Source organism: Strix uralensis, chromosome 3, assembly GCF_047716275.1.
Source record: "Strix uralensis isolate ZFMK-TIS-50842 chromosome 3, bStrUra1, whole genome shotgun sequence".
NCBI lineage: Eukaryota > Metazoa > Chordata > Aves > Strigiformes > Strigidae > Strix > Strix uralensis.
The window spans coordinates 63,894,944-63,908,998 of record NC_133974.1 but is presented as its reverse complement, the minus strand read 5'-3'; the positions used below and the strand labels follow the sequence as shown (position 1 = coordinate 63,908,998).

Here is a 14,055-nt window from a genome sequence, read left to right as displayed (position 1 = left end):
GAAAGGAATGAAACTTCAATGACTATAAGGAAGAATAAAGAGGTATGGAAAGAGGGCAGAGCTCCATTTCGATGAACTCTTCCACTTGAACTCAGCACAAGACCGAAGAACTCTGGGCATATGCTACCGAACGGCTTAAAGTTCATTGGGTGTCACGTGAAATCTGAACATGCAGGGGCAAAGGTCTGCTAAAAAGAAATTTAAGCAATGCTTTGAAAAATTGATTTGGAATCTATCCCTGGTACGGGGCAGCAGAACAAAATTCACCGAATGCACTTGCATTGTCAAGTGATTACTCACTAGGACTGCAATAAAACACCGACTGGCAAAGGCATGTCCAGGGCTTTATTTTCTTACATTTCTGCTGCTGGTAAGAGGAAGTGCAGGTCAGGTACAGGGTGTAGTAGATCTCAGTTTCTTGACTTAAAAAGAGCTAAGAATAAATGAAGTCTGCAGGGTATGACAATGACAACCGCAGCCTGGTACCTTCTGCTTTACTTATTGCCTACAGTTGACAAACGAACAAAAGAAGTGTACACTAGAAAAATCAATGTCCCAGTGAATGGAAAAATCTCACTTATCCTCATTTTTTCTATTCCCTCAGCAGAGACCATTTTCTGGCATTTTAAACAAAACCTCAAAGTCTTCCAACTGCCATTAGTGGCAAAATATCTGTCCACGGAGGGAACTCTGGGATCCACTCCGAGTAAGAAAATGACTAATTTAGACCAGGAGAAGGCCTGAAAAGTCCACAGTTTAATTTGAGAACTGCTTTTCACCCCGTCTCTTGACACACATGGTTGTAAGACTGTCACTTTTCACATTAACAGATTCAGACTCCTGGAGTGAAACGTAAAGTCCATGAAGCCCAGCTGAAGAGCCTGTTTCCCAGACCGCTGTCCCTGTGGCAGTCCATCTGTGTGCTTCTGACAGGTCAGTGGTTCACAGCAGCCACTCCCTAGGATGAGGTCTCTCCCTTTTCTGACAGGATGCCAAATTGCACATCCTGGGTACATGGTGACAAAACATGTGGTCACCTGGTTACCTCAGGAAGAGACATCACTGATGAGTACATCTATCATGGTCCCAGTTCTCTGATGCTTCAGTCTTTGAAGTAAATGAAGAATATTCTACCTTTGAGCAAGAAAGGGGAGCCTGAGGCCAAAAGGCTACTCAGGTATGTGAAGAGAAGAACACAGTCTCTTGGGGTCAGATGATATCACCCACTAAAAGCAAATGTAGAGAATTTCAAGAGACAGAATGGGAGGCACATATGTCCCCCTCCTGGAAATGACTGCAGACAGCTCTAAATCCATGAAACTGAAAAGATAGCCACAGGACCAAGAGAGGAAACGGTAGTTTGCAGATTCCATCTCTCACCCAGTTTCATGGAAGGACTCTGGTGCCACGGGAAGTCACTGCCACCTGGCTCACCTCTCTCTGATTAGAGTCTGACAAGCCCAAATTCTAGACAGGCAGAGAATGTCACACACAACAAACAGTAAGGCACAGCAAAACCACTGTGTTAAAAACCCAGGAGTAATCACGTTCATGTTCCTTTGATTCTTACCTCTAAATCATTAAAAAATAAATGTGTGTCAGCAAGATTAAAAATCATTTCTTCCATTCGCAGTCCAAGGGTCACTGCCATTGGTGGATCCTTAAAAAACAGAAAGCAAGGTTACTACTTAAATACCTTTAAGTTATATCAGAATTACTTTGGAACTGCTGTATACAAAGTGTTTTGAAAAATTAACACTGCAAGAAATTTCTCTAAAATCCTTTCAGTATTAAGCTATTTTAATATAACACTACAAGAAGAGACTGATGAACTTGTGTGAGAACATTTGGGGAGCTGGGGATGTTGAAACATTAAGTTTTTTGAAAGTCAAGGCATTTGTAACCTGGCTAAACTGACAGGGGAAAACCTGGTGGCCATATGTAAACCTGCATAAAGAAGGCTGTAAACAGGGAAGAAACTTCTCACAGAAGAATTATGTAAGAAAACCAATATAAAAGTATCTTGCCTGCCAATTTGTGGGCAGCAAAAAGCTAAGTCATGGAGCAGTAACTAACTTTTCTGACCCAATGTACTGAGTGAGCAGCAGAGGTAGGAACGAAGTTACTTCATGTGACACCCAGTCCACTGCACAATTCCTCTGACCTCTTGGCTTTTCTTCCCAATTTTTGGGCACACAGAAGTCCTTACCAAGGTCATGCTAAACTGGACTAGGAAAGGTAGTCATCTCTACTACATGGTTACTTTGTAAGCAATTATCCTACACTGTGATAGGAAGGTGTGATTTAAGAGGCCTTTTCAATTTCTAATGTCTCTGCTTCATAAAAATACAAAAGGTAGTCAGAATCTATGCATATTTCCCCAAATTGAGTTTCACTTTGGATAAATCATCACTTCCTGGCCTGTGCTTAGGCCTACATCACTTCTTTCCCACACTTTCTCCTGCTCCAGTGTGTATCTTTCAAAGCCTGCACTTGGTCCTTCTCTGTCTCAATATTTACCCTTCTTCCATGCAGGCACTCACTGATGAATTTCTGGGCTCTCCTTTATGATTTTACTGCAGATATTCGTTCAAGAAAGTGCCTGTAAATGTTCTTCTAAGTGTTCTTCAGTGTGCCTACAGTCTACGGCACAATTCTTTAGGTGGTCCACAGGAGTGGGAAGGCCTATACAAGTTTGTTTGTTTGCTACAGATCATCCCTTCATTTCTCATGAAATACGGGATTCCTGTCCCTGGATGAGATTCATTCAAAATGTTGCATTTTTTTGTAGGTCAGCTCTCACACTATCAAATCACTCTACCTCAGCAAGATACCACAAATCTACTGATCTGCAATATCAGTTTGAGAGCATTTATTGTACAGTAAATGTGAGATAATTTAACTTTGCTAGGTTTGCTAGGAGAGGTTAAGCAAATTTGCAATACCTTACATTTGTTTTAGAATAAGAACGCACACAGACAGTTCTTGATGCTTAGCTGACACCTGGTAACTAACTTTATCATTGCCTTAATCATCTGCTTGAGCTTGTGGGGCTCAGTTAACTTTTTTATGTTTAATGTATTGCAATAGGCTTTTAAAATAGATGTCATATTCTTCTCATTAAGAAAAAAATCTATATTTCATCATTTAAACTCTGATTGACACTAGCAAGTTTTCAGAAATCCCTTCTTAAATACCTGGAGATTAAAAGTCTAAAAGTTTACCAGCATCTGGCAATAAAATCACACAAAACCTCAAATGATCATTTGTTAGTATTAGGATCAAAGGCTTCCCAATCAGGATCAGACATCCGCTACTCCAGGGTTTCACAATGACAGAATAAAGGATGGCTTCTTCCCTCAAGCACTTAAAAACTAATGGTAAAATCTGAAACATAGACATATTTTGACCCTTGCTCATGAAAAAGCCTGACATGAAGGGGAGAATAGTGTACAAGAAATTGTAATGATCCGAAGTTAGACCCCGTTCTCTGGCAGTGACAGGAAATATTTTTAAGTTGAGCCTTGAACTGGTCTAGACTACATTTCAGAAGTAAAAACCGAATGCAGTGTCTAGTAACATAACTTCATTCCCTACATCTTCCACAGTTGTGTTCACTGGATCTGAAAATCATGTGTCTGAAGGCAGCAGCAAGTGCAAAGGTCAGTTTTCCAAGGGGATGATTAAGGAACACAGGCTAACAGATTTACAAAAACTCATGTAAGATACTTAGAACACAAATCATCAGAATACTCTGGACTCATGAGATTCCTCATCAAGCCATAATGCTTTTATCAAAATGTCATCACATATAAACATGTGTTTCTCTCTCCTTTTTCTTGAGTTTTTTTCTGTGCACAGTAAATTATAAATTTTTCTTCCTAGATACAGTATAACAAAGAGTATTTGCAATATGCTTCTTTACCTCAATCCTACAAACACTAAGGCATGTGCATAACTTTATGCACAGGTGGTAACTCATTATTATTTATGTGAGTTAAGTTATTCATTGGAGTGCTTCCAAGACTGGAATCTCAGACTTTTGATTCTCAGTCTCTTTTTTCCCCTTCCTGGGTAGAAGCAGACTTAAATGCGGAAATTTGCTATAACATATTCCATTATAATCCAATTTACTTTTACAGAAACTACCAACTATGTATCACAATTTCCTGCCTTGCCTAGCATAGTTGAAAGACGTAAATGTGACAAAGCTTTTATGATTTTCTTATTAGTAGTATTTTTGTAACCAACTATGCCTGACTTTATTACTGTTAAAATGAGATTTCCTATGTTGCTGTTTTGACAAAGGCAGGCATAGGATATTGCTAGGTACTACATGTAAAATAAAATAAAGCAAAAAAAATTCATTTCAGATTAGCATGAAATCAGTCTGGGATCTCCCCATAACAACTTCTGCTGAGAAGAGTCACTGTAATTGAATTCTCAAGACATGAACAATTCTTCTTTTAATAAATTGGCCAAAACTTACACTGCAACTGTTTAACAAGAATTAAACATCACGTTCCAGCTCTTGCCATGCTAAGTTCATTCCTTCACATACAAAAATAGACAAAGAAAGTAGATTTGTCAGGGTCTTGTGGCTTTATAACATTTGCCCAATGTGAAGGAACACCCCAATCATCGTTTTACTGTCTTTCAACTTGAAGCAGAAGTTGCAGACTGACTGAAGTGGCACAAAGAACTGAGTGTTGAAAAGAAAGTAAGAAACATGTGCATCTGATACAGATTTGAGCACAGCAAATTGAGAAACTGAATAAGAGGCAGACTGAACTTCTGCCAAAGTGGTATTTGTGCTACTCTGCACAAGCATACACAAAAGAGAAAACAATAATAAAATCTGGAAGGTTTCCCCAGATAATCTGCAGAATAAAGAACAACTCTTTGGCCCTCAGAGGCATGATTTTAGCCAGATATCATTAGCGTGCAAAAGAATCAAGACCAGCTACGGCACTTCTGTATACCAAAATACAAATGACTTTAGTTATGTTAGTATGAAGGCACTAAACTGGAGCCAGACTGTCTGTCTGTGGACTTCTGTACTAGACTGGTCCATCCACTGAAATGCCTCCTGGGAGACTAGGTAAAAATATCCTGGAAGGACCAATATTTAAATGTTCTGACCAAGAAGAAAGTGACTGGAATAAAGTCCCAACAGCTCAGTGTCCATTAGTAGAAGAAATCTATTTAATATTGTCTTGGAAGGTCAGGCACAAGATGCTCAAAATAATTTCATTTCTGGGAAAAAAATTACAAATACACTAAACTGTTTTTTATAAAACCTCTGAAAACAAATAGACAAATAGACTGTCAGGTAGATTCATTGTGACAGGAATTTGTATGCATGGAGCCTTAAAAGTAAGCAAGAAAACAAGCAAAATGTATTAATAATATGATAAGAATAGATTTTCAATGGCTGTCCTGAACAGACTTACAACAAAATTGACCCCTGGAAAAAGTAGAAATGCTTGAGTTAAGTACCAATATTTTTAGCTTAAAGACACTTCCCTACATTGTGTAGGAATCTCATATTTAAGTTCAGCTCTCACTCTCTCATAGGGGACACTTGTTCCTGGGAGACCTTCATGTGGGTGGCAATGGAGGAAGAGAATACATCTCTTCTTAATAACCATATCTGGTGGCTGATGAAGGAAAACACACTCCACAGGAAGCTTCTGCTCCACGCTCTCTAGAAGGAGGTAGGAAAATGGACTCAGAGGTCTCAGCCAATGAGGGAGTGAATGGAGAGGACAACTGGAGGTCATGAGAGATAAACTATTAATACAGGCAGTCAAAAGCGTATTTAGGAGTGAATTTGGGAATGTCATCATGGGTGCTAATGGTGACAAAGTTCTTCTGTTTAATGACTGGACAAGCAGAGAGTGGGCAATAAAAAAGCTTCTGAGCCCTTTCCAGAGTGTGCAAGGTTAATGTGGCCTCCCCAGCAACTTTCTGTCATTGGCAATGCTATCAAAAATGTTCAAATGTGACCATCAGTTGTGGATTTGATTTTTGCACTTGGAAATCACATTCCCCCCCTTCTAAGGTCACAAGGGACTTTCATTCTTTTTTAACCAGTTGCACCTTGAGTCACTGCATTTATCTGGGCATCCTTGCCCTTTAGACTGACCTGGGAGAAATGAATGAAATATAAATGCTCGGAGGTAGACTAAACTTCAGTTTAATCAGCCTTAGATGAGCAAGAATAACTGGAACGCAACGGAACAAAGAATACACACTGTTCACAGGGTATAAGAATGTATCTCATAGACTTTTAACAGATGATGACATCTCCTAACACATGTCCTGTCACATCAACAAATCCTTACTTAAGAGCTCAGCATTGTAGAAAACTGCATCTGCCAACTGGTGCTCAGCTGCAAAAAACATCATCAGCCACACAAGTCATAATATAACAGCTCAAATGCCAATGTTCATAATTTGCTACTGCAGTAAATAATTAAAAATAGAAATGTACTAGTTTTATGAAGTATGAAGCAGATGAGCAAAAGCTGAATGATGAGAGGTACTCTTACTGCTGGGAGGCAGCATGGTTTCCCTGAAACCTAACAGAGGTGTAGTGCAGTTTTTATTCTCTTTTTATGTTAGCTTTGACCAGCCCAATAAAATAACCATTACACCAAAAGTCAGACAGAAACACTCACAGGTAGAAAACAGAAAGCCGCAGAATATTCCTCTGGGTAAGTTTTATATTTTAAATATCAAAGTGATGCACTGACTAACCTCTGGCCAAATCTCTCCCATCGGTGGAGTTGTCCTGGTTTAGCCAGGATAGGGTTAAGTTTCCCCAGCAGTGGGGGGAAGCTCTAGCCGGGTTATTCATATATCATGCTGACGTCACATCCTGGCGCGAGCGCGGGAAGAATCGGTGATCGCGTGGGTTGGCGCAGCCGGTTCTCTCTTTGCTGTATCGGTATATACTTTGCTCTGTTCATTGTTATTACTGTTATTCTTATTGTTATTGTTTATTGTGTTGCTGTTGTTCTGTTGTATTAAACCTTTCCTTATCTCAGTCTCGGGGCTTTGTATTTCACTCCCTTTGTGGGGGAGGGGCAGCGGCCGTGTGGTCTCAGACCCCGGCAGGGGCTAAACCATCACAGGAGTATAAAGCTATACTCTACTGGTGCCCAGATAAGGAGAAATTTGCCCTGTGTTTTAAATGAGATGATTACAGCTGCATCCAACAAGTTAAATCTTTCAGCAAATGACTAGTTTTGATTTTAACATGATTATTACAACAGCCCTATATAATTCTGAAATTGAATAATTATAATAATATGTAAAGTGCTGGACAAGTATATACTAATGAGAGTGTCCATTCTCAACTTCAGAAATCCTCAGGTATAAGTCAGAAATCTGTTGTTCTCTTGACAAATGTATGACCTGAAACTTGCCTACTGGGTCCAGGCCTTCCCACACAATCTCTGCCAACGAATGCCCTTATTGCCTATGGGATGTTGGTTTGTCTTTCCTTTTTCTCTTCTACTCCAGTCACTTGCTAAACTGTAGAAATCTTTTGAAAGAGAAACTGTTTGTCTCCCAGTTTGTCTCAAGCACTCTTGCACTTACACATTTCTCCCTCTGCCTGGCCATAACAGCGTGATGGCCACCTCCACATGCTGTACCTCCCCTCACTGCATTCCCTGCACAGCCTGAATTGCAGCAAAGCAGAGAGATTAGAAGACTAATTTCTGAATGTTTTGGTTTCACCCTGTTACTGCAAGAAATAGGGTAAAGAGCTAGTGAAAAAGGAGAATGAAAGTTTACACATGTCAAGGAGTAGATAGGAAACAAATGAAGGTGAATATCTTTGCTTGTCTGTATATTCACACTAGCTCTACACCCAGCATCTCACCCCTTGAAAGTATGAAGCGAGCACACTTGGTATAAGAATATGCCTTCCCTTAAAGCAATGTTCACATTAAAGACTCACTAATCTCATTTAGAGTATTTAAATACGGGGGAAGGGGAAAACTCTGCTTTTCCTGTGATTTTTTTTTTTTGGTGTGGTTTCTTCTTTTGGAGTAGCCTGATTATGTTATAAAAAATGGGCTCACAAAATACATAAGGAAGAACACAGTATGCACAGCAGAGAATCTGTGTAACATTACACACCTCTATTTTTAAAAAATCAGATAGCAAATCACCACAATTAAATAATTTAGTAGCACCATTATTTTACACTACCTGATTTTTTTTTCACTGGGAAGTAACAATTTTATAGCACTTTTCCAGGATAAACAGCTCTCAACACTTTTGAAAGACCTGTGTGCTCACAAGACTTCCACTGAGAACCTCACAATTCATGGAGTATTTACTCTCATAGCAAAACAGTTCTCGTAACAATCCAGACTTCAGTCTGGATTAAGACCTTGTTATAGATGGAAATCATACTCAGAAAAGATAAGGGCCACATCTGCTAAAAAGGTCATGCACCAGAGACTGACTGAGGTCTAGCTGTGCTATCTTTCCCTTCTCCCTCTTAGGCACTTAGGCTCAGAAACATCCCATCTTAAGTTTAGGCAACACTTACTGACATGTAAAAGTTAAAGCCTACTCATGATAAGCTCTCCCTGTATTCCCCTTCCTGCTTTTCTAGCCTCCTTGCAGTCAGCAATATATATATTTGAGTTTCATTGAGTTTCATTGGCAATTACCTTCCCAACGAGTTCTCTATAAATATGGCAAAGGTAGTCACTGCAGGAAGGAAAAAGTCTACTACTTTCATTTTACAGTCGCTGGAAATGAACACATTTCCCTACTTGTATGGATGCCACCTATCAGTACAAAAAACAAAAACCAAAGGATTATGCTTAAGAATTCCTCTCCTTTTGCTTCATGGTTGTTTGTGACACTTGTTTACTGATGCTGATCTCAGCAGCATAACTACATTACTTTCACTTGCCCTTGAAATACTCTCGGTTTATACAAGCTAACTTTATCTGCTGTCAGTACTACTGGCTGTTAATATGCCATTACTGTTTCTAAGAACTCTGTATGGATTCTTAAAGAATAGTGGTACTTGGATTTTTTAAAATATCCCTACTCATAACGAAGTGAGAAAACAGGAGGAATTCATTTCTCTTTCTGTTTCTAAGAGTTTTCAAAGTTACCCATAGAAGTTTGTGAGCTACAAAATGTGCTCTGATTTTTACATTTTGTATTAAAGTTGGCTTAGACTTTAGACATATTATATGAGACGGTGCAGGAGATGTAAACATCCTAAGGGCACAATCAAAAAAGGATGAAAGGAATGACTGCCTCACTGGGGCAATTCAGCAAGTTCTGTGGCAGTATATGGGCTACACTCAAAAGTCATATAAATGTTCATGTTCAGCTAGGTTTCTCTCTTGGTAAATGTTTCTGACAAAGTCACTGTTGTTACAGTGTTTGAAAAACAGCAGAAGAGGAGTTTTGACAGAGTACTGAAATGTGCAGTGATTTGGCACTGTGAAGCTGCAAAACAAGCAAGGCTGTTTTTTACAAGACATGAATAACTACCCTTATCTTAGCATTCAAAAAATTCAGATTTTTGTCTGGGCCTGTGAGTTTTCCTATTAGCCTTCTCTTTTAATAACCACAAACAGCTGTCTCAAAACATGGAGGGCTGATCCATCTGTGGTTATAATCCACAGGTTCTTACTTTGGACATTTCTAACCCACTGGCTGGGGAGGTGGGTGTGGAAAGCATTTCTCTGATGTACTGCTTCTCACATCCTTTTCTTGAGCATCTGCTTCTGGCTGGAATAAAGAAGCAGGAAACTTATGCTAAACCGGCCCTTTGTCTGACATAGCATGGACATGGTTATGTTCTTAAAAAGAAATACCTTTGTATTAATTACACCTGAATGGCACAACACCTAGAAAGCCTACATCCACATATGTATATACCAACATTCTCCCTGTCCATTTTCTTCCCTTCCATACATTTGCCCTAATTTTTTGTTTCATTCAGGCCTTTAGCTCTACCCCTCCCAGCAGTCCGCTCCTGCTGCTATGCAATGGTCTTCCCACCAGTCCCTCCTCCCCTTGTCTGAGCACCGTTCCTTGGGTGTCCACCACCAGCCCAGTGGGGCTCGCTGCTGACTCAGCAGGGGAGCTCCTGCTCCTGCAGGCTGCGACTGCCTGTCTGCCTCCCTCGCTCTTCCTCCTGCTCTCCTCCTCTCTGTTCCATGACCTAAACTCCTGTTGGATCTTATCGGAGGGGAGAGGATGAGTACAACTGTCTGCCTGGGAGAGGGATTCACTCCTCGGCATTACTCACCCCAGAGCCAGCCAAGGAAACCAAAGATTCAACGGAAAAGCTGGGGAGTCAAATAACATCTGCAGCTGGCACTGAAACAGGTCAGCCTCTTACTTACTCATCCTGATCCATCAATTTCCCCGTAAATTCACCATTGCTCCAGTTTATTTCTTATTTCTTCCTTTATGCATCCAGATACTGTCAGTTATTTCCATTTGCCCACTACATCTGTTACCTCACTGCAATGTCTCTTCCAATGTACCTCAGGAACCTCATCCTTGTTCCTCTATAAACTCTTACCTCATTTGCACCATCTGCTTCAGTCCTGCCTTATATATTGTGCTTAGGGTCTGTGTCTCATTCCTCTCCTTGACATTTTCACATTAACCCTCTTAAAATGGGATTTACTGTACACTTTCCCTCTAACTTCACCCAAGCCGTGATGAACATGGAAGGTGAAAAACACGTACATGTGCAGGCCAGATAGCTCTGATACAGTGAATCAACACAGAATTCACGGCTCACATACCTTGCCATACTTCTGTGCGTAGGATCCTGTAAGCAGCGAATGAAAAACTATGATTGTTTCATCCAGATCCCAAACAAATACACGCTGAAAATAGAAGTGGGGATAATATTATTAAACAAATAACATGAAAGTCCCACCACCATCCCACCCAGTGGGGCTAAAAGTCAGCTGAGTCTTAAAGTGTAACCAATCACTTAGCTGGTTTTCTCTGAAAATCAGCAAGAACAGTGTATCATGCATGGTAAAAAGTTAGGAGAGTAACTTTTGTACTCTTCAACCATTTCTTATTTGTCTTCTGAAAAGCTTTTAAAAAAAGCTATATAACACAGATTTCAGAAATGTGATGGGGGTCAAACATAATTGTTAAGGATAAACAATACTCAGATATTTCTCTGCAAGTCTTATTGATTCAAGGTTCTTTATTTCTACTGATAGCTAAAAAATCTTGGGTAAAAGTGCTATATGCCACATATAATGACATACAGAACTGAAATAATATTGTAGGATTATTTTAACTCAATTAAAAAAAAGGAAAGGAACTCCTTATATTGATAAGGGGTTCATTTTCACTGGTAAACTATAAAAGAGACAGGAAAACTGAGATGTAGGAAGTTAAGAGTCTTTTCACTGGAAAAGTTAAATCCTTTGAAAAGCAAAAAATTTGTAGGTTTCTGTATGAATGCAATGGCATATACATTCAGTGCCTAGCACTGCAGTCCGCCCTGCTACCCCAGGAGTAGCTGTGTGGCCAGCCAGGTCCCAGCAAGAGTCTTGTCTTCTGCTGTACACAAAGCTGGTCAGTGATGTCAGGGCAGTGGGGCTGGCCAGGGCTGCTCACTCCCAGTGCCAGTCTGGTGGCAGGAGGGGACACTCCGCACCAGTAGGTAGCACGTTCCTCTGATGCAAGAGCTGGAGTGTTTCACACAAACACAGGCACTCCACTTCCTCCTCCTCCTGTCACTGTAAGGCAGTGCGCTGCTAACAAGAGTAATATGACTATAATTACTCCATTGATAAGAGGTCACCTGTGTTTTACATGGCCACCCCATATATTAGGCGGATATTTCTTCGCTAAGGCACTGATCTTGCACATACTTAAGTACAGCCATAACTTCACTGATGTAAGATGCCTCACTGAAATCCACTGACGTTACTTACAAGCGCAAGGACAAACCTGTACCTAAGTATTTGAAAGGTTATGGCCAGATGATCCTGAATATTTACTCTGCATTCATAAATACATGTAATTAAGCTGAGCAATATATTTGAGATTTCCTATTCAAAAAACTAAAAGAAAATGTGACAATTTTGAATACGGAAGTCTCACAGTTTTATGATTCTATTGCATGAGAAACTGAAAGACATGCAATCTTAGAGATAAAAAGTGCAAGGCTGAATCATATTTACTTTTCTGCCTAACTTTGTCATAAAAACCAGTAATGTCTCTTTGTACAGGTATGTTAAAACAGCAACTAATATCTGTTATATTCAGTTAGTGAGACTGAGTCCATGATGTTTTCAAAAATGCCTTAAGCTATTTCCACAGAGGTAGTTTTCAGAATTTACTTTTCATCAGAAGAAACCTCCACATTACCATTCATCAGTTACCGCAGGCATACCTCCAAGTCACTGTCCGGAGGGGGTGATGGATTATTCTTCCGCCCTCTACCCCGAGACTTTGACCCAGAACTCCTACATGTTCTCTCATCAAGATCTTTGATTGGCGTGGAGGGGCTCTGCACTGTGTCAAACTCCCCTGTGAAGTCAACCATTCATGGCAAAATTAGTGCTGGATTTTTAAACAATAAACTTTTTTTTTCTCATAGCTAGACATGTCTGTATGCAAACTCAACCACAAGATGCACCTAGAAAAGTTGTATAAAATGAGTGATAATGTGGTTTGTCTCATGTAGATGAAATCTGCAGGTGCCATGTAGACTTTTGACTTCATCAAGGAAGCATTATAAACCTTAACAGAATAAGAGAAAGATTTAAAATGACACACATGCATGTGCAGACATATATACAAATACACATGAGCACATGCAAAATATTGATAGATCCAAGGAAGATGTATTTTAAAAGTCACACTAATAACTTCTCAAAACATGAAGTGTCTTTTAGTTGAAGTAGTTCATTTCCCATGTTTGGAGTTCAGCTCAACCTATTTCCAAGTCTGGTGTTCTTTTTACCAGAACACCCTTTGGCACATGTCCACGCACCAGAAGAGCCAGTCAGCTTCCTGCTTCATCTCCTCCTCCCATGTCACCTCCTCTTTAGTAGAGTTCACTTTTTTCTCCCACCTTAACTCTGCCCATAAATTGGCAGAGGAAAAGTCATAATATTTAATGCAATATTCCAGTTACTACCAGAAAGAGGGTGAAGTCATACTTGTATTCTGATCATCTTTCTCTAAGTATCAGCTACTGTCAGAGAGAATATGTGCTAGAAGGACCTTTGATCTGCATGGCATAGTTGCTCTTAACACTCAGGTCTATCCCTAACTTACTCAATTAATCTACTTTGCTGGTAACAAAGGGCTTTAGAGGTGATCACAAACCGGTAGCTAACTTCCCCTTACAAAGTACTTTTATGACACAATGTAGTGAACAGAAAATATCCTTTTCTTCATAACACAGTACCTTCTGTGCCCTTCTAAAACCGCTAGCAATAAATGCAGTTTGGCTATGTTCCTGAGTGCTAAATGACATAAATCCTCCTTCATCATCTATCCCATTAGCTATTTGATTTTTCTCCATTAAAGAAGAAAAGGGTACAGCTTATATCTGACATCTACTACAGAGTTTCATTCAAGGGAGTCTTTGTGCTGCATGTAATTGTGTGTTTCTGGGCCACTTTGGAAATGTTTGTTAAAAGTGCTCATGATGACACATCTGCAGGATAAATTTACACTTGGTACAACCAAGAATCATCTATGATGCACCTGATTTTGAGCTGGAATCTGAACATTATTCATTTTTACAAAGGAGCATCACTAAGGTCACCAAAGTCCACCAGGCAACAGAGAAAGTTGCCAGCAGATCAAGGAGAGTGATTTTTCTACTTTGTTCTTAACTTGCAAGACCATTATCTGGAAAAATGTCTATTTTTGGGTTCCCAAATACAAGACAGATATTGACAAACTGGAGTTACTCCAGGTGAGGGCTACCAAGACAGTTAAGGGGCTGAGAACACAGGAGGAAAGGCTGAGTGACCCTTCACAGAGGTATACAGAGAAAGGACA

At 39.9% G+C, this 14,055-nt stretch overlaps 1 protein-coding gene across 1 annotated transcript in view; it reads right to left on the bottom strand.

Moving 5' to 3' along the window:
• Positions 1-14,055, bottom strand: part of EYA4 (EYA transcriptional coactivator and phosphatase 4) — a 156,930-nt gene that overhangs the window by 14,116 nt on the left and 128,759 nt on the right. Inside the window, exons 12-14 of the mRNA XM_074862547.1 lie at positions 12,431-12,567; positions 10,812-10,895; positions 1,571-1,660 (exon numbers count right to left, since the gene is read on the bottom strand). Coding sequence (XP_074718648.1) covers positions 1,571-1,660; positions 10,812-10,895; positions 12,431-12,567 — 311 coding nt within the window. The remainder of the gene's footprint in view (positions 1-1,570; positions 1,661-10,811; positions 10,896-12,430; positions 12,568-14,055) is intronic.